Source organism: Rhagoletis zephyria, unplaced genomic scaffold (genome assembly GCF_001687245.7).
Source record: "Rhagoletis zephyria isolate East Lansing unplaced genomic scaffold, Rhagoletis_zephyria_1.1 Rzeph_scaffold_01384, whole genome shotgun sequence".
Classification (NCBI taxonomy): Eukaryota; Metazoa; Arthropoda; class Insecta; order Diptera; family Tephritidae; genus Rhagoletis; species Rhagoletis zephyria.
This window is the reverse complement of record NW_016158468.1, coordinates 97,491-118,979: the sequence shown is the minus strand read 5'-3', so window position 1 is coordinate 118,979 and position 21,489 is coordinate 97,491. Positions and strand designations below refer to the sequence as shown.

Below are 21,489 nucleotides of genomic sequence, written 5' to 3'. Positions count from 1 at the left end.
CTATACAAAATGTATGGAAAGCTTAAAAAATAGTACATATCACTGATGTAAAATCTATAGGGAGCTTTGAACAGTTCCGCCCGCGGGCGCTGTTTTGAACTTCACTGATGTATAGGAAGCTGTTACATCAGAGACCCCCTGGGAGCTTTTTATCCCATATAGGATCTATAAATCAACAACGAAAATGAGAATCTATAAAGAGCTTTAAAAGCTTCGGATCCGTTTTAGTGGCGATGGGCACTGCCTTGCCCGCGGGCAAAGCTCTTTTAAGCTTTCTATATATTTTATATAGGCGAGCGCAGAATAAAAGCTCTCTCTGGCCATCGCTGGTTTTAGTCGTAACTTATGTAGAATTGAAGGAACGTTTTCTAAAGCCTTTAAGATCACTTCTGTTGTTATTTAAAACGAGTGGAAAGCTTTATAAAAGCTCATATTTTGTAATTATGTAATAATTTTTTATGAAATTCTTTCATCTATGCAATTTTTTCGTCGGTATATTTGTAATTTTTAAATTTTTACTAAAAGTTTTAATATTTGTTTTTAGATTTTTTTTTTTAATTTTCCAAATTTTAATATTTATTTTTTCATTGAGTTTTATCAAACTCCCGCTCCGTCCCATTTCCACACTCCACATTTCGCTATCAGCTGTTGCTTGTCGCTCGTTATGTTTTTTTTTTTTTTTTGAGAAATTTTGTTGTTGCAGCCGGCGTTTGACACGTTGTTGTTGCTGCTAACCGCTGTTGCGGTCGATATCTCCATCGCCGACGACGCCAGTGACGCTTTTTTTTATAGGTTTTTGTGTTTCTTTTTTTATAAGCCATATCGACAAATATTGCTGTTGTCGTGATTGCGCTAACTGCTGACTTGAGTTGACTTTTCGCTTCGTTTTCGTCGCGTCGCGTCATTCTGTCGTTCTGCGGTCTTACCCGGTTGTTGTCACTGACGTCTTTGCTATTGTTGTTGCATGCTCACAGTGCTGCTACTGTTGCGCCGTAGCCGTAGCCGTCGCCGCTTTTTGCCTGCAATTGCTTGCCTTGCTATTGCTTGCCTCACCACAATCAGTCTGTGGATGGATGTCGTCGCCGTCGTCTGACAATTTTTGGGTCTGCCAGAAAAAGCTCCTCAACGCGCGCACACAGCCAAACAGACGCACACAAGTGCGCACGCCAACATATCGGCACACACTAGGCAACAAACACGCGCGTCTTTGTACGCTCTTCTCGGCTGCTCGTGTGCGGGTTTTACGTGAATTACTTACGTGCGTCCGTTGCCGCTCTGGTGCGGTGCTATCACTACACGTCAGTGTGTAAGTATACGGGCGTGAGGACGCGTACGTATATTGAAAACGTTTTCCTGCGGTTACGTTAAAACGTACCGAACAAGCCGCGTAAGTGTCGAGAACAACGCGAGCAAATACAATAGGCGGGTGAAGCATTGTAGGTAGAAAGCGTACACGAAGAAGAACTTGAAGAAGAGCCACACATTAGCGTTATTATCTCTCGTGTGATTTGCACAACTAACCAAGCAACCAACCGGCGCGCACCTCGCTCGCCACCAAAAGCGCTAACGCCAGCGACTGCGTCAGCGCCAGCAGCGCCCCCATCGACAGCGACAACGACACCATCGACTCCGACGAAGACGAAAAGGAAGTCTTGAGCTCCATTCGGTTGTGCGCCGTCGTGCGGTACGGACGTCGATTACGGTTTATTGGTAGTTGTTAGTTGGTATTTCGGGAACACAAGTCTCAAAGCTCAAAAACTGGCGAGGACTGCGTTGGCGCTTGGCATAATTTTTATATTTTTGGAATTTCTGATTCATATTGAATGGAAAGAAATATTAGCTGTTGAACAAAAATCCAACGGGCACGGTCACATCCGCTACGAAGTTGTCCTGCCAAAGTCGGTGTGCACGTAGCCGGAATTAGTTGCGTTAATCCGCGTAGCTTTGTTGCGCACTGCCGCCTGGATTAAGGCTTTCGCAGGACACGCCGTCTCGTCAGGATACGAGCGCTTGCGTTTATGTATTTGGCTTTTTGTTTTAATCCGCGTACGGGATGCGCGAATCGGACGTGCGACGCGAATCGGTGGGAGTGGGTGGAGTTGTGAAAAATTTTTGTTTTTTAATTGTGCTGAAAAGTGGAAAGTGATTGGCTGGCTGAAATGGTTTAAAAGGAAGTGTGTTTTAGAAAAAAGTTTTCAAAGCAGCGAGTCTGTGCAAATTATTCTTAAGTGTGGAAGACGAATGTTTAAAAGCATTTAGACATCTTTGTTTTCCTTAAATAATTCCATTAAGTATTTGACTGACACGTAATTGGATGTTGAATTTAAATTAAAATATTAATTTATGTTATTCTAAGGTAATATTTTTTTTAAGTTGGCAGCCTTAAAAATCAGGTTTTAAATTTGCAAAAAAAAAAATAAGGAACCTAGATAATTATAATTTAAAAAATTTGAAATGTGAAGAATTATGTTTTTAAAAAATATGAAAATCTTTTGACACAAAATTAATTTGTGAATTACTTTCATCATGTTTTTTAACAAAATAAAAACGTTATAATCCTGGCTAAAGATAACTAAAATGAATTTCAAAAAATATTTTTTTTTTTTTTTTAATTTCGAACTTGTTTTATGGACAATTTTTTTTTAAATAGAAACATATTACCTAAAATGTTTTTGACAATTTCTAGAATGTGCACATTTATTTATCTCTTAATTCTATTTTGGGTTTATTTCTAGCTTGCGGTCATTCTAAAAAGCTATACAAATTTTTAAATAGTGATTTTCAAAATCTTAATATAAATATATACGTTAAAGCGGAGTAATTAAATTTCGAAAAACAGTGTTCTGCGTTTTCTTCATATTTAAGAAATTATTTCACAAACCGTTATGTCTGTAAAGCAAAGTGTTTTTTCGTTTTTGTTTTTAAAAGACATAAAAAAATTAATAAAAAAACTGAAAAAAAGTTACAAAAAAAAAATTTTAGTGATAACTTGTACGAAACAAGTCTTTCTTTTCCTCAGTAAGAAATTCAAAAGTAAAATTATTCCTAAAAAATATTTTGATTTGAATACAACATTAAAAAAAGTTTTCCACATAACATATAGTGCTTGTCATAGTTATACGACACCCACATATTGACAAGTTTTGACTATTTGTTTTTTTATTATTTATTTTTTTTTTTTTAATATACATACATACATATGAGTTCACTCGATAAAAAATACCTCATATATACAGGTTTCAAACATTGCACAAAAAAAATATACAAAATTTAATAAAAATTTCACCCTTTTTATTCAGAAATTTTAGAAAATTTTTGGGTATGCCGGTCTGAATAAAAAATGTGTAATTTGAATCAAACTTTATTTGATTAATTAATTTAAAATTTTCGCAAAATTTTTCTACAAATTCTGAATAAAAGGTGATACACTTTATTTTTGTATCAAGTTTGAAGCTTGTATTCATAGGTTTTTTAAATAGAAAAATAATAATAAAAATTGTTCAATATGTGGGGGTCGCATAGTTATGTTAAGCACTGTATGTATGATTAAATGCTTATAAAATTAAATTAAATATATGTATTTATATTGTTTCATTAGTATTTTTAAAATCTAATTTAGAGGCGGAACTGAGTTAATGAAAAAAGGTATTATGTAGATTAAATAGAAAATTTTTAAAATTTGTTTTCCGTTTTTTTTTATAATTTTATAAGCATATTTGAATGTTTATGCCTTTCATAGTACTTTTAAATTATAATTTAAAATGTTTTTCAGTTTTATGATTACTTTTTAAGTTTTAATCGAAAACTATGAAAAATTGCAAAATTTATGCTTACAAAATTTCATTTATAATTTTGTTTTATTTCACACATTTCGCCGTTCTCGCAAATCAGATACAAGTCCTTCTGCATGCGAATATTTTTTATTTAGGTATTTCCCTTTCTTCTGCCTTTTATTTCATTCTGAGTACCTTCGCTTCAAAATGCTCCGATTTCAGCCAATTCGCCAAGCCAATCACGTGTGTCCGCACAATTCGTGGCAATGCATTTTATGNCTCGCAAATCAGATACAAGTCCTTCTGCATGCGAATATTTTTTATTTAGGTATTTCCCTTTCTTCTGCCTTTTGTTTCATTCTGAGTACCTTCGCTACAAAATGCTCCGATTTCAGCCAATTCGCCAAGCCAATCACGTGTGTCCGCACAATTCGTGGCAATGCATTTTATGTATATTTTTTCTGAGTTTTTTGTTTTGTTGTATTTCGCTCATTTGCCTGCTTTGCATTGACTTGCCTTTGGTGCAGCAAAATCCCGCACATTTTCAATGTTTTTTGCTGAGCGCAAGCACAACAACCGATCCCCCATGCACCCGCACCGCTGCCGCTTGCACCGTAAATAAAAAAAAAATCCGAACGACCGTAAAAAAGCAGAAATTTTAAATAAAACAAATAAAAATCGAACAACACGATCTTCGCGCCGTACGATCTAGCTGAAATGCTGAAAAGCGCTAAAGCAACGAAAAATCATATTTCAAAACACAAAGCAAAAAAATTACAACGAAAAAGAAAACAAAAACCAAAAATACTAAACTTGTGCCTTTTCATTGTTGTTCTATGCTTGCAGTTCTTCACAAGTGCCATACAAAAAACCAAATTAAATGATTTGTAAAAACGAAAATTAAATGTTTTACTATTTAAAAATTTAGTTTTTGCAGTCATAAACAAACAAAAAATCAGATNGCACATTTTCAATGTTTTTTGCTGAGCGCAAGCACAACAACCGATCCCCCTTGCACCCGCACCGCTGCCGCTTGCACCGTAAATAAAAAAAAATCCGAACGACCGTAAAAAAGCAGAAATTTTAAATAAAACAAATAAAAATCGAACAACGCGATCTTCGCGCCGTACGATCTAGCTGAAATGCTGAAAAGCGCTAAAGCAACGAAAAATCATATTTCAAAACACAAAGCAAAATAATTACAACGAAAAAGAAAACAAAAACCAAAAATACTAAACTTGTGCCTTTTCATTGTTGTTCTATGCTTGCAGTTCTTCACAAGTGCCATACAGAAAACCAAATTAAATGATTTGTAAAAACGAAAATTAAATGTTTTACTATTTAAAAATTTAGTTTTTGCAGTCATAAACAAACAAAAAATCAGAAAAACCCAAGGAAAAAACTAGCAAAAGTTATTAGCACGTCGCGCCAACTTTTATTTATTGCAATTTTTAGTTTGCATAATAATTTTTTTGAATTTGTCAAAATTTCACTTGGCGTTGACATTAAATTTTCCAAGTGCAACAACACAGCGACGTACAACCTACCGCAGACAGACGACGGCGAGTGCCAAGATGGGGTCTCATGTACCCCAAAGCGGCGCATCCACGAGGCGAGCGCCATGGAATGCCTCGATGATCTTCAAAGTGGTGGCCATGCTGCTGATATTGCATGCCACATGCGGCACCGACCACACGGCAACAGCTAAGGTGAGTGACAGCGATATGTCGGACAATTGATTGAGTGACGATTTGCGACTTTTTTGTTTGTGACTAAGCCAAAAAAAAGTCGATTACTTGGAATCGAATGCAAAACAGGAGTAGTTCATAAAGTTTTGGAAAAAGTTCAGGCGATAGCGGTAATTTCTGCCTACTCATCTCAAAATTAATATTTTTTGTATTATGACACTATTGAAGTAAATGAGCGATATTTATGTAAAATTATCAGCCTCTATGCAAATTTTGCTCTATTTCATCAATGCTTGCGTCATATTTATTTTCAGCGCATTCCGTTAAATTTGTTAGTATANTTGTGACTAAGCCAAAAAAAAGTCGATTACTTGGAATCGAATGCAAAACAGGAGTAGTTCATAAAGTTTTGGAAAAAGTTCAGGCGATAGCGGTAATTTCTGCCTACTCATCTCAAAATTAATATTTTTTGTATTATGACACTATTGAAGTAAATGAGCGATATTTATGTAAAATTATCAGCCTCTATGCAAATTTTGCTCTATTTCATCAATGCAAGCATCATATTTATTTTCAGCGCATTCCGTTACACCGTTAGTTGCTTTTGATTACATTCATGTGTACCTACATAGGTAATAGCTTGTTAGCAAGCGAACTAAAAAAAATGAGTCACTGCAAGTTTCTGTACTCTGCGAGCAGTTCTCATGCGACAGTACTAGTTTTTTTATTATTTTTCAAATTTATTTCCTATCAGCAAACAATAATATAAGATTTACTTACGACATTCCTGCTGCAGATAAGCAGTTGGCGATAGTTGATGGAGTAAGCGAGTTAATTTTAGAAAATTTGTCTAACATGTAAATATTGGCTTACTAGAACAACCCAACGGCGCTGGCGATTGCAAACGCTGGGAGATATTTTGCCTTTTTACACTTTTAAAATACTGTACATACAGTGCTGTGCACTCACATAGTGGACTTTAATTCTGAAGAAGTAACAACGAAAAAAAAAATACGTTGAGAAATACCAAAAACGAGTTTTGCCAAATGAACATTTGGCAAAAGAGTTTTCTCTAAAAATATATATCTCTCAANCATCTCAAAATTAATATTTTTTGTATTATGACACTATTGAAGTAAATGAGCGATATTTATGTAAAATTATCAGCCTCTATGCAAATTTTGCTCTATTTCATCAATGCAAGCATCATATTTATTTTCAGCGCATTCCGTTACACCGTTAGTTGCTTTTGATTACATTCATGTGTACCTACATAGGTAATAGCTTGTTAGCAAGCGAACTAAAAAAAATGAGTCACTGCAAGTTTCTGTACTCTGCGAGCAGTTCTCATGCGACAGTGCTAGTTTTTTTTTATTACTTTTCAAATTTATTTCCTATCAGCAAACAATAATATCAGATTTACTTACGACATTCCTACTGCAGATAAGCAGTTGGCGATAGTTGATGGAGTAAGCGAGTTAATTTTAGAAAATTTGTCTAACATGTAAATATTGGCTTACTAGAACAACCCAACGGCGCTGGCGATTGCAAACGCTGGGAGATATTTTGCCTTTTTACACTTTTAAAATACTGTACATACAGTGCTGTGCACTCACATAGTGGACTTTAATTCTGAAGAAGTAACAACGAAAAAAAAAAATACGTTGAGAAATACCAAAAACGAGTTTTGCCAAATGAACATTTGGCAAAAGAGTTTTCTCTAAAAATATATATCTCTCAACTCATTATTTGGTTATAGTTACCATATATTTTTAGCTTACTTTTTTCTGGGTGTCTTTTAAACTTAACTCAACTACAGCGCCGCGCAGTGGAAGGACAAAATATGGCAAAAAGTACTTACCAATTGAGCTCCGATTTGCTGTAATTTGTTACTTGTGGCATTTTTGCATAGGAATCAAGAAATGTGAAAAAATCGCACATTACACTACACTGCACTACACTACACTAGAGTTGTAAATAGTGAATGTTATCCGATTTTACTACAAAAAATTTAAATCTGAAAGATGTTCAAAATCGGCCCACTGACATGTCCACCAGTCATAAAAATTCATTTTTAAAAAACCAAATTTTATCAAATTCGGCACAGAACCGACGTCAAGTGCCCGTTGAGTACTTTTGGTGGCCATTTTTGGCATTTTAGGCATGTCTAGGGTCTAGCAAACCACTTAGTTGGCTATTTCGAGACCTTTCGAAACTTGGACTTTCTGCCACTTTCGTAAGCCTTAAATGGAATCGTAAATACCATTTTTACAAATATCTCGACCCCTGCATTATTTTGCGATTCCAAATGAAACCCCCAAACCTCCCCAGCCATGCTCACCACAACTCGCCAGATAAGCGTTGAAAAGTCGAAATTATTCAAGTAAATTTCTTCGGATTTTGACTTAAATTCAAGGCCTATGAAAACTAAAATGTATTGTAAAGAATGCTGTACAGAAGCGTTCTAGCATCGGATTCCATTGAAGATCTTAAAAGTTTTGTTAAATAAACTCGAAAAGTACCAGACTGTATGAGTTTCATTTAAAGCAATCTTTAGTGACCGGCGCGGTTCGGAAATGGAGATCATTGTGCCTTAGATATTTTTACTACAATCTATTTAAGTTCTTTTGCAAAATACAAAAAAAAAAATTTACCGAAAAAGTGATCAAGAAAGCAAAGAAATTATTTGTCAGCTCTCGAGGATCGAGAAAAGAACCAGTGATCTCCTAAAGCTGCACACATTTGCAATGGTCGCATGTAAAATATACTCCAAAGTTTTGAACTACGCTTTTTTCCTGGCCCTGCCAAAGTAGTAAATTTTTTTTTTTAATTTTCCTGCGGATAGAAAGTAGTTTACGAGAATAGTACTTTGGTAGTACATACAAATATGTCTAATAAAAGGTAAGCTCACGGGGGGCGATCACTATTTCATGAAATTATTAAAACATATATCTTTAATTTAAGCCCTCTCACGTAGAGATGAAAGACGGACAATTTTTAAATCTGCGTCTAAACGGATCTGGAAGCTATTGTATCACAAGAAGTAAAATTAAAAATCACACATTAAGGATCTTTTGCATCATGTCTGGTTGACACTCACTGTGCGTTAAACATCGTAAACGAAGTGATTGATTCCATAGCAATTCCAAAATCTTATTATATATTATGCTATTTTTACAACAACAACAACACAAAGCTCAATCACTAAGTATAGAGTTCTTGAAAATTCGAGTACGCCAAAGTAACGGCAATTTAAAGGATTTGTAATTGCAGAAACAAAACTAAACAATTTCAAAATGTTGTTAACATAAAAAAATTTTAATGGATTAATAATATTTTCTTTTTACAAAGGCCATACAATTTTATTACCTTGGTCTGCCAACCATCAGCTATGAAATGGGCATCAAAAATTTATGAAATTTGTTGCCAGCCAACTAAAATTATTTCACAGCGCTCGTGTAAAAATGAGTACATGCAAACTGTCTATGTGTTTAGTATTTATGTATGTATGTATATGTAAACAATTTTATTATAAGATAATCGAATAATTAACACCTCCATGAAATTTTATTATTTACAAGCAAAAATCTATATAAACATACTCACATACATACCTTAAAATATACCATTTATAGTTGGGGATTAAAAAAAATTTAGAAAAAAAATATAAAGAATCATTTGATAGCAAAGCAAACATGATTTTTTTTAGTTTTAAATTGGTAAAAAAAGATATAAACATACAAGTACGGGGCGCCTACATACCGACTGCTGAGTGGAAGATCGACCTATCTCGGCAGCCAGTTCGACAACGCTTTATCTCAAAAAACATTTCAAGAACGCCCTATTTTAGAATTTTATTGAAAAACACCCTATCTCAGAATTTGGTTGAAGAACGCCCTATCTGCCTTCAAAATGTATTGAAAATGTGCTGATATAGGGCGTTTTTGAATCAGCAGCTGAGACAGGGCATTTTTGAAACGAATTCTGAAATAGGGCGTTCTTCAACCAAATTCTGAAATATGGCGTTCTTTAAAAGTTTATTGAGATAGGTCGCTTTTCCGCTCAGCAATCGATACATACTTGAATAGTATGCAAAGCAGAAATTGCAATACACCTAGAACGTACATACATATCTTTGCATCCGTTTATTTTTCCTTCTAATTGAATAACATTTCCGTTACATATTGGGATTAACCACGCCATTGTCTATGAAAAAATCAAACTTATTTCTATTTTCTCAAGGACGTGTTGTTCCACTTTTCGAATGCCGTAACACCGGATCTCTAATCTCATAAATCATATTTCACATCCCCGAAAAAGCAGAAGGCACAAAAATTTAAGAAATTAAAAAAATACAAGATTATACTAAATTTAATCGCTTCTTTAGGTTAGCAACTGCAACATTAAACAAATCTGAATAAATGAGTTCAATAATAAAAGTTCAAGCTCGGAAAATAATATATTGGGCCAGGTTATCAGTGACGGTGAAGCCAAGACAGAAGGCAGCCGAAGAGACATTTGAAGGCAAAACGGGCATAAATTAAAAAAATTAATAAAATTAAATTAAATAACAAAACATTTCAAACACTCTGCGAACACCTACACGAGCATAACTTAACACACACACACACACTTACAGGCGTTGTGAACGGCGTTGTAAAAGCTTTAGGTTAGCCAATTTAGCAAATAGCAAATTATGCTGCTGGCGCTGAATGCGACTTTTTTGGTCGACGTTGGCTGGCAGCGCGGTCTCTGCTAACGCCAATTGCCGCCAGAATTTCGCGTCCGGCCAGCTCTTCGGCATCGACAGATAATGCACGCACACTAACGCAACTTGCCTGTGTGGCTTGGCGTCTTATCAGCGCGACAATGGCAAAGCCGTGCAGGCAGATGAGCCAATTTAATCGCCCAGCAAAATCGGTGTCAGAAAATGAATGAAGAATTGTTTTTTTTTTTGCAAGACATTTTGGCCTATTAAAATGGCAGTCTTTGTATTGAAAAGTGTGTGCTGATAGTGTCTAAATTGGCGCCAATGTGCTAAAAGCGGATTTGGAAGTTCACAGCTTAAAAAATTTAGTATTTAAACTAAAAATAGAGCGGATTTCGGCCTGGGGTTATCTGTCGCGCTAAGCAACTCAAGTTTGGCAATTAAAGCCAGGAAGTTCATTTCATTTCATTTATTTAAATTTTTTTTCAGAATTTTGTTCTAAAAGTTTTTAATATTCGCCTCCTAGCAAAAAAAAAAAACAAAAAATTTTCCAAAGTTCAGTCCAAGAGCGAACTCTGAAACTGCTTTCCTTGACGCTCTTCAAGCAATCCTTCTCCACCTCTTTTGCGCGCCATGTCGATCCTACACTCCACAACCTATTTAATATATTTGTATGCATCCAGGCTTGCATCCTATTACGCTATTCTAGCTTTAGTGTTGTTGTTGTGGTAGTTTTTTTTTTTCTTCATTGCACTTTTATGTTGTTGCCTGGTAGTCAAAGTCATTTATCAAATCGGAAGTTGTGTAAAGAGGTCAGCATATTCGTGCGCTAATCTGTGTTGCTCTCCTTTTTATTTTTCTTTAATTAAAGATTTATTATTATTATTATTATTTTTGTTGTTGTGTAATATTTGTCATTGGATTGAGCGCGTGTGTGTGAAGTGGGTCCGTTTCTCAAGCCAGTCTTATCACTGGTTTGTGGTGAGTTGTTGGCATTAAGTTAAAGTTCAGACAGAAGTTGTTTTTTTTTTATTTCAAAAGTATATATGGTATCTTGTGAATTGTATACTTTCCGAGCGCTAAAAAATTTTGAATTGAAAAATTTTGGAAGTTAAGAATATTTTTTTTTTCTTTTTAGGGAGAATTTCGAAATTTCTCTGGTTCGAAACAAAATTTTTATAAGTAAAATTTTAAGAAATTTTTTTAGTTCAAGCAATGAAATTTTCTTTTTTTTTGAATTTTTTTGGTAAAGTTAATTTTCCCCAAGTTGTTTTTGAAAAATCACATTTTCAAAATTTTTATAGTTCTTTATAACTTTTTTCAGATTTTTTTATGATTTTTCTATAATTTTTTTTTTTTGGTACATTTAATTTTGACAATGTTTTTTTTATGTATTACTTAGTTTTGGAGTATAGAGTCTTTTGCTTTTCTTGAAAATAATTTTTACTTTTTCGAATTAATTTTTTTATTTGTTTTTGCGTTGTCTCAAAAAAAAAATAACAATTTAAAATTTTTTATTCCCACAAGAATTATTTTAAGCCGGCTTAAAACTTAGTTTGAACTCTTTTTCTCTCTTTTTGAATTTCGAAATTTTCCTTTAAGCCTGAAAGTTTGGAAATTTTGAAAGGAGGTTATTACTTCGAATTAAAAAAATATTAGAAAATTAATCTTTACAACTTGATATATTTTGAAATGCTACTAGAAAATTCAATTTTTTAATATAGAATATATTTTTCGGAAATCTAAGTCAGCATTTTTGATAAGCAGTTTCAAATTCAAAACTTTTCCTGCTGATTCCAAAAATTTATAAAAGTTTCAAGTAAAAATTTCGTTGATGAATTTTATTAAGGAAAGTTCAGAAAGCCTGCCACTGCATTTAAAAAAAATGTATGATTTCCTTAAAATTTGGACCTGATTTGCCGAAAATGTGTTTTAAAGATTTTAAATTTTTTTGTGAAATTTTTCCAAACATTTCTGAAAATCAAAATAAAATAGAACAAATTTTTTAGCCATTTTTCGTAATATGAATGTGGCATTTCGAAAGCCTTTTCTTTTTTCGTTTAAGAATCAATATTTTACCAGCATTCCAAAAGCTTTTATTCTTCTTCTTCGTCTTCTATTTGGCACTCTAACCGCCTAAGCGATTTTGGGCGAGTTCAACAAAGCACGCCAGCTGTTCCCCTTCTGTGCCAAGTGAAGGAAAGTCCTCCACTTCTTCAAAAGCATTTACACCTCAAAAATAATTCTGTTTACTAATTTATCAAGCTTTTAAATTTTCGATTCCAAAATTTAATTTTTTTTTGAAAATAATATTTCACAGCTATAATGCCAAAATTTGAGAAATTCATATTTAAAAACTTGAATATTTTTGCTCGATTTATTTTTTATTAAATTGGATATATTTGTATAAAGTTTAAAAATTTATAGTTCGAACTATATTTTGATTGGTATTCTCTGATAAGGAATCCCTGTTTTATTATTCTTTTGTTTATTTCTAGTCGAAACAGTGCAGTAGTCATCAAGTCGACTAAAATGACACTTTGCTGGCTAGCTAATTTAAGTTGGCTTAGTGAGGCAGCAACAATTATGTCACAAATATTATATATTTTACTCGAAAGTGCGTCTAAAATTAACTTATGAGCTTTGGTTCTAAATGTGTTTCTTCTCCATTCGAAATTTACCCCACCCAGCGTCACATCCAACTCATTCATTCTGACTCTTAGCCCACCAGCCATTCAAGGCAGCACTTCAACTTGGCACGCCTTTGCTCCAAGCACTCTCAGTGAGACGCCTTTTGCATTTTTCCTTTATATACATATCACTTTATTTTTGTTTTTGCTACACTAACAAGTGCCACATAAAATCATGCAACAGACAGTCATTGAAAATGCCACATCGGCTGCGCATAAGTGCAACATATGCAACGCATAACTGGCGAGCGGGCGGCGTACGCCTGGCTGGCATGCATGGAACTCAAGTTGCGACAGTCAAGAAAAAAAATACCATGGAAAATAAAGCAAACGCCAAGGAAGAGAAGTCGCAAATAAGATGTAGTAAAAAATTGCGTGAGATAAAATTCCAAGCAGAAGGCAAACGCTCACACCCAAACATATGGCGCTGGCTGGCTATGTGGAGTAATGTTTATGCCAGCTTGGATGTCTCGCACAAATTTGCGGATGCTGCTGCAAATGCCACATAAACACATGTAAATGTACTTACATATGTATGTATGAACGAAATTGTACAGAAAAGATCGAAAAAGGAAAAACAGCAACAACTGAAAAGCTGGAACGGATCGCTTTTGACCTACTAAGTTATGGCGACAGGCTGCGCCCTGCTGTGGTGCGGGTGGCAAGGCGCCTTGCTATTAATTGTTGTTTATGTACGAAAAATGCCAAAAAAGAAAATAATAGACGATTTTTTTAAGTAAAGAAAATCGAGCTGAGGAATCACAAAGTGTTAAAAAGGCAGTCAGCAGCAAGCGTTTCGGACTCACGTTGCGTCCATATGTTCGAAATATGCAATTTTTGTGCTTAATGAATGGCATAAACAAATAGGCAGTCAAAACAAAAAAAGCTTTATTTATAGCTAATTGCAGTTGTGTGTGTGCGAAACTGATGACTGCTGTTAAAAAATTAGCGCTGAAAAAACTTTATGGCTTCTTTCAATTCGACATTTTCGCTCTTTAGAAGTTTTTTGGCGTTTTGTTTTTAGTTGTCATTAAAAGTAATTGTTTCAAGCGAAATTATAAACAAACGCAATTTTTTTGCGAAAAGTTGTAAAACCTGGCGCTTTAACAAATATTTACTTAACTACTGCGTTTTTGCTAAAAAATAATATCCGAAAAAGTGGCATACATTTTCTTGTTTTTTTTTTGCCCTCATCTGATTGACGGTCTTCTAATTGAGTTTTCCATCCGCTGAATAGCTGAATATGCTGCGAAATGTCTGGAGGAAATTTTTCTGAATTCTCATACAATCCATTCCAGCAGGCAGCTCCGTGGCGTGGCTGTTGAGTGAGCAATGCAGCTGTTTTTGAACTATACTCTAAATATACGCGAATATTCGCCAAATGCTTGCCCTCAAATGCCTTCTTCAATTGCTTTCGCATGTTACGCAATGTTTGCTAAGAATTTTAACAGCTGCTACATACTTGTCGCGGCCGGTTTGGAAGCGTGCGAGGCGTTTTATCAAAAAAAAAAATTAGAACTGTTGTTGTTGTTTTCTGTTTGTTTTATTAGTTTTTATTATTCTTACGTTGTTGCAAATTGATAAAGCACATGGCCAAATACACAGTGAGAAAAAACATCGGCTGTAGAAGTAATGTAAAAACGTTGGTCTCAGATCACAGGGTAGAGGTGGGACAACAAATGCGCTTAGTAATTGGGACAAATGAATGTTCAGAAATGTTTCGATGGAACACTCACTTATCTATCCAGTTACGTTTTGAATGATTTAAGGGCGACAGAATTATGAAAAAGTGAAAATCCGAAAAATAGTAATACTAAGTAAAATTAGGAATATGTAGAGCAAAGGCAGTCGATAATTCAACAAAAAAAAAAAGAAAATGGCTGCTAAAAAGTCAGGTCACGATATCAAGTCCATTGTGAGCACATTTTCATAAACAATAGAATATATGTAAATTCAGTTCAGTCCCAATAAACCAATTTGTTTAAGCATTTGATATACATACATATGTACATTAGATCGCACCACCTTCCAAGCAAAAAAAAATGTTCTCCGCACACCCCTAAGTGTAAAGTATTTTCACAAGGAAATTTCGAAAAAAATGTGTTGGCTGAACCTAGACATCGCCTTTTTACATTTTTTGGTGACATTCGTCAAAATATTTTTTTTTTTAATAGTTGTATTGGAATAATCAAAGTATTTAGTAAAGGTTTCATGATTTTTCGTGAGCTTAAATTTACTGACCACAGGGTGATAAGAGTTGAGATCTAATGTTATAGTACTGGAATGGGGTACTTGAGGTCAATGAACTTTGGAACAAACAAAAAGTTTTCCGCTCGATAGACCACTATGAATGCCGAAGATATGATGAAAAATTGCCAAGTGGTCGGGCTAAAAAAATTTTTTTTCGAAATTACCTCGGAGAAATACTCAGGACTAATGTACACACGTATGAACATAGTGCCAACTCCAAAGAGCTCTCCAGCTACATTTATATCATAGACATACTCTCTTGCTTGTAAAGTGATAGCACTAAATGCATAGACGAGATGCTTTCCAGCCAGCCTTAATGCATTTATACATACATACATATGTACATATTTAAAGTAGTCCCATCATGAAATTCTTCCCAAAAGTATGAGCATTTTTCATTTTCATTTTATCAGGTTGCATGCTACGATCATTTATCAGTCTCACATTTTTAGTTTTGGGATGTAAATTCAACGACTTTTATGCAATTTTATCAGCTTCTGATAAAGGGTGCCACATTAAAATATACCTAGTATGAGAAAATCAACAGCAGAACTTTCCTTCGATAGTATTTGTTCTTTCAAAAGTTGTATTCAGCGGGTCAAAAAGTAGTTATTTAGATTTATACGTTAAAAGTCGAAAGGAAAGCAACTTTTAATAAGCTATTTATAAGCTATTGTTAATATTTAGTCCGTGGGGTGGTGCATTTTTAACGAAAAGAATTTTCGAAATAGACCTCATGAAACATCTCTTGAATTCATTAAAAAACATTCCGCATGTTTCTTTTATTAAATACAGAGCTTTTTCTGCCTCTGAAATTTAAGCTCACACTTCTACCTCACTAATCAGGAAACTCTATTCGTTCTCTTAAATGTAGGCCTGAAATTAAAAACTGGGTACAATATTTGGTCATTTAAAAAAAAAAGATCGTCTAACTGCTTGATGCAACACCCTGTAAATAGTTGAATGCTTACTACTCAAATGACTCTCACAACGAATTCGCATCTGTACGATTATAAAATGTTGTAGTTGTCGTCGTCATCGTCTGGTTTTGCTTATCAGCATTCATTCAGAGTCATTTTTCATTACTGTTTCTGCTCAGATTTTTTCTCCTCTAGTCGCTTCTTGTTTTCTCACTTCGAATTTTCTGCGTGTATTCATTTTTTTTATACAGCTAGGCATTGCGAATCGCTTGGTCGGCATTTAATGTGAGAAATGTGTAATAAAACTTTAGCGGAGAAATATCACAATAATGTACATATCGACGGCACTTTGGCAAAACCTCGTAACTCAGAAATCAATGCTACCTCGTATCTTATAAAATTAATTCAAAATAGTCCTTAAAATACTATGATTCATTATCTTTTATTTTTAATTAACTAAAAACTAAAAGATAAAAAAATTATTAAAAATTAATTTTTTGTTATTAATAGAGAGTTTTTNAACAAAGTCTAAGCGGTAGAAGTTATAGCACTATTTCGGAGATCACCACATCTCCTCATCAGACTTCTTTTTTCTAGACTTCAGCAGTTTTTTTTGTTAGAGTTTGTTGTCAGAGAGTGTTTTGAGATACGAGGTTTTGCCAAAATACCGTCGATATCTACATAGAGGAAATAAGATAAGAAGATTCTTACACGTGTTCTTTATGAAATTTAATAGTAAAAAAGGTCATTACAAAAAACAGTTTAGAACTAAAAGTGTTTTTTTAATCAAATTATTATGTTTTTAAGAGCACTCTCAAATTTATAGCGCATAGATCGCAGGGTAAAAGTTTTTGCGAGTGAAGAAGATTTTTACTAAATCCGAGCTTTTTTTACATTTTGTTATGTTTTCCATTTCTTGTAATTCTCTTTCAGTTTATGAAACACCAAGGATTTTAGTATGTTCAGCATCGAATAGGTTTTCGAAAAAAATTACACTGAAACCGGTTTGTCTGCAAACCAAACTTGAGGACGGAAATTCGTTACAAATTACATAATTTTTTGAATACGAAAAATTATGAGTACACAATTTTTCAGATCTTCGTAGCAAAAATCCTTTAATATGTAATTTTTAAACGTTAACAAATTAAAAAGGAAACGAATTTTTTGTAAAAAAAAGTAAACATTTTTTAGCGCAATTTTTTGGACTGTCCTTTTAATCTTCTGAACGTAATTTGAGTTTTTCTATGAAAGCTTCTTAAAGTTTTTTTAAGCAAAATTGAACTTCTTTTAATTTTTTGTTCTGAACTCAATATGTTAAACAATTGTCCAAACGAAAAGAAAGAGCTTTAAAAAAAAATAATTTATATCATATATTTTTTTGGACTTTCTAGTTAAATCTTTTAAACAATATTTTATTTTTTATGATTTTTTTATTCCTTTTAAGCAAAATTTTACTTTTGTAATTTTTTATTTAGAATTTAGAAAATTTAACGGTTTTTAAACTCTTTTATTTTTATTTTTAAAACAACATTTTTTATTTGCTATATAAATTTATATATGCAAAGGTTTTTATACATGCATACATATAATTCTTTTAGTAAACTTATTTTTAAAAAGTTAAGTTATTCAAAAAATATTTTTTTAAATTTATTATTTTCACATCTTCACAAAAACTATTGTTTTTAAATTAAAAAAAACTGATTTTTTTGTAAAAAAGTTAAATTTTCTTTTAAAGCAATTTTTTCTGTACTTTTCTTTTAAATCCTTTGAATATAACTTTAGTTTTTTATAAGTTATCTTACTTTTTTTTTGTAAGAAATATTAAACTTTTTTTAGTTTTTTGTTCAGAACCCAATTTCTTAAACAATTGTCCATAAAAAATTTAATTTTTAAAAGGATACTACACTTTAAAATACTTAAGCAAAAAATAGAGCTTTAAGAAAAATGAAATTTTTATCAAACATGAATATTTTGGACTTTCCAGTTAAATCTATGAAATAATATTTAGTTATTTATGATTTTTTTTTTTTGTTCTTTGTAAGCAAAATTTTAACTCTTTTAATTTTATGCTCAGAATGAGATTTCATTTCAATGTTTGAAAATCTCAAATTTTTTTTAGAAGAATTTAACGGTTCTTAACGGTTGTTAAAAAATTTTATAAAACTATTTCTAGAAATTACTATACCAAGCTTATCATCACTTTTTAGATAGTATGCTTGCTATGCATGTATTCGAAATGTACAATAAGAACCAAGCAAATATTTGTGCAACTCATATTTCTGCCAAAACAAATGGCGACCGTGCAATGTATGTACATTCGCAAACGGATACATAGCCGTGCAAACACGCACATGTATGAGCACATGTGTATCTGTTTGACTTTATTCATCACCTAAATCAAATATTGCACACAATAAAATGAGGTTTTTGAAAATTCTGGGCAGCTGCTGATTGAAGTGGCATGAAGTAGCGATGCAACAAATTGCTTGCTCAGCAACTATAATGCAAATAAATTAGTACATATACATAGATATGATATTTAGATAGTTTGAGGGTAAACATATGCGCTACTCAAATTCAGACAGAAGTGCGTTTCACTCCATTTAAATGCAGTGCTGATAGCTTTGTCTTCTCTCCAAGCAAACCAGCTGATCAATCAGGCTAGAATTGGCTAAAGAAGTAGCTACTTTTCTTTAAACAAAATTCGCAACGTTTATTTATGTATTTACTTACAAGTGCATATTCAGCTGTAAGTACCTAACTTTTTGCCTGCTCTCGCAGCTTTGCATGCGTGCGTCACTCACACTCACATTCGTGATGTAATATGTTGCATATAAGTCTACTCAGTGCAATATTTACGCTATTCTTGCTTACAAATTTGTACACTTGCATTTTACGCATTTGCCATAATTTACGGCACTGCACTTTGTCGTCAACCCTCAGCCACTACACACCCCTCCGCCCGCGCTGCGCCTGAGCCTTGTCCTGCTCGCGGACACCTTGCATTCATTCTGTTGGCAACAACTCATTTGTGCTCCATTTTCAATGTTATTTTTGTGTAGCTGTTGATTTTTTACGTTTTTGTTGTTTTTATTGTTGTAGCCTTAATGCAATTTCCATGCGTGCTCACTCGTACAATTTTATGTAAAAATTGTGTTTGTATGTTTGTTTGTTTGTTTGTTGTTTTTGTTTTCTAACGCAAATGTTTATTGAATGCGCTCGACATTTTACTTGCATTTGTGGGTATGTTTTGGTGTATGTAACTGCAGTTATTTATTTGTATTAGAAAATAATTAAACAGCAGTGTGAAAATTTATAACTCGAAGGAAAAAGTGAAAAAAGTGTCCTGCTGTTTTTGTCCAAGAAATGTTCCTATTATTTGCATGCGAGGAAAAATTAAAATTTGCCTCACATCGACGCTTCACTTCAATTTCATGCTTACACATACATACATACTTACATGCGTATACCAAAATTTTGTAAAATTATTTGTTTTTCTAAGTGCTTCGCACTGGATCACAAAATTGAAAAAGTATGTATGTATGCATATGTACTTGTGTATTCTCTTTTTTGTGATCAGTCCCGCGTCGAGATAGTCATTTGAGTGCTGTTTTCAGAGTAAATATTTACATTGTATGCTCATGCAAGTGCAAATACTTTACAACGGGAATATTTTTTTTAGATTTCGATATGCACTTGGGCGATGATATGTAGGTAAACTACATATTTTATATGCATAAATTCATTTGTATATATGTACATATGAATATGTAGATATGCAACAAATTCATATACATAAATATGCAATAACATTCTGATAGATATTACGTAAAATAGAAAGAAATCAAAAATTAAACCTATGTGAGTTCTGAGAGCGGTTATTTTTTTGACTAAACTACGACAACTACTACTACTACTATTACTACTGTTTTATAATATAAATTTACACAATTGCCGGAAGTGAATTAGTCAAAACAAACTTCCCATCAATTCATTTACAAAATTTCAGATGCAAAAAAAATTTAAATAAATGAAGCAAAAAATAAAAACGCAAAATTTTGGAATCACAATTTTAAAATTACACAATTTGAAAAATACTTAATTCAATTTAAAAAAAAATGTGTTTATGTAAGCAAGATTGGTGAATTTTAAAAGTTTTTAATTGAAAAAATTAAAATTCTTGAACAAAATATTTTAAATATCAGAAATGAATCATTGGGCCTTATTTTATTAATTATTTTCCCATAATTTTTAATAAAAATATATATACATATGTATATAATATATAAAAAAATTATATAAAAAATCGATGTCGAAATTTAAAAAAATAAAATTTTTAAAGTGCAAAAAACTGACAATTAATTAATTTCAAAATCTCGATAAGTCGAAATTTTAAAAATAAAAATTTTTTAAGTGCAAAAAACTGACAATTAATCAATTTCAAAATTTGACTGATTGATTTCTTCATATACAATACATATCTGTAACAATAAAGTTAAAAAAAACTGAATTTATAAAAAAAACCTTTTCCAGCCATTTACTTATTTGGATTCTTTACCTCAGGAATCTTTTTGCTACTTCAGCTCACTATAGGGTTTTTGCCCATTTTCGTGGCCAAAATTAATTATGGCCAAACAAGTCGATTTTTTAACAAAATAAAATTTTTTTATTGATTGCAATTCGATATGAATTGTAAACAGCATTTTGTATCCTCTTTATTGAGTTCTCCCCTCAAAATAGTTCACTACTGACAGTATAAAGAATACCTACAAACAGAGCCATTTTCTCAGAAAGCGCAAAAAATCGCAACATGAAATTTACAGGTTAAACTCAACACTCTTCATGTTATGCATTTTTTGTTGGTTTAAGCATATTCAAATATCATATTTAGGAAAAAAATTTATTAAAAGGTATATCGGAAGATGGATGTTTCACTCCAAAAAATTGTTCTATAAAAGAAAACAGTTATAATTCTTTAAATAATTATTAACTTAAATATAGTATAGCTAAAAAACACAATACAAAATCGATTCCAATATTTCACCCACAGCAACGACTTTGACCATCCGCTAAGCAGTTGCCGTCGTTTTTTACACAAAGGAAAATACACCGTTGTTTGGTTTGAAGTTTTGTTTATCAAATACCAAGGCAAAAAGTTTACTTTTGTAAGTACGAAAAACGACTTTTGGCCACATAAACTGACCAAATTACCCTTAGTGCAGCTTGGGTATCTGAAAAAGATTTTCAAAAAAATAATATATATGAAGGTTCCTGATTGACTGTACACCTCGAAGGCGAGTTCTAATAAATTCTGTCCGCGGAATAATTATTTCGGTCAAGAGTTGCTTTCTTCAGAGTTCAGCAGACTATGTTCATGAATTAAAAAAAAATAAAAATATGAGGTACTAGCATAGCTTCCTACAGTGCGTATACGCAACAAAAAAGACTGCTAACAAAGTG

The 21,489-nt window shown here is 32.8% G+C and overlaps 1 protein-coding gene across 1 annotated transcript in view; it reads left to right on the top strand.

Moving 5' to 3' along the window:
- Positions 1–614: 614 nt before the first annotated feature.
- The window catches only part of LOC108363814 (low-density lipoprotein receptor-related protein-like), a gene marked incomplete at its 3' end in the record, with an annotated part of 118,283 nt that continues 97,408 nt past the window's right edge, over positions 615–21,489 (top strand). The window contains exons 1-2 of the mRNA XM_017617303.1: positions 615–1,306; positions 5,045–5,482. Of these exons, the coding sequence (XP_017472792.1) occupies positions 5,348–5,482 (135 nt within the window). The remainder of the gene's footprint in view (positions 1,307–5,044; positions 5,483–21,489) is intronic.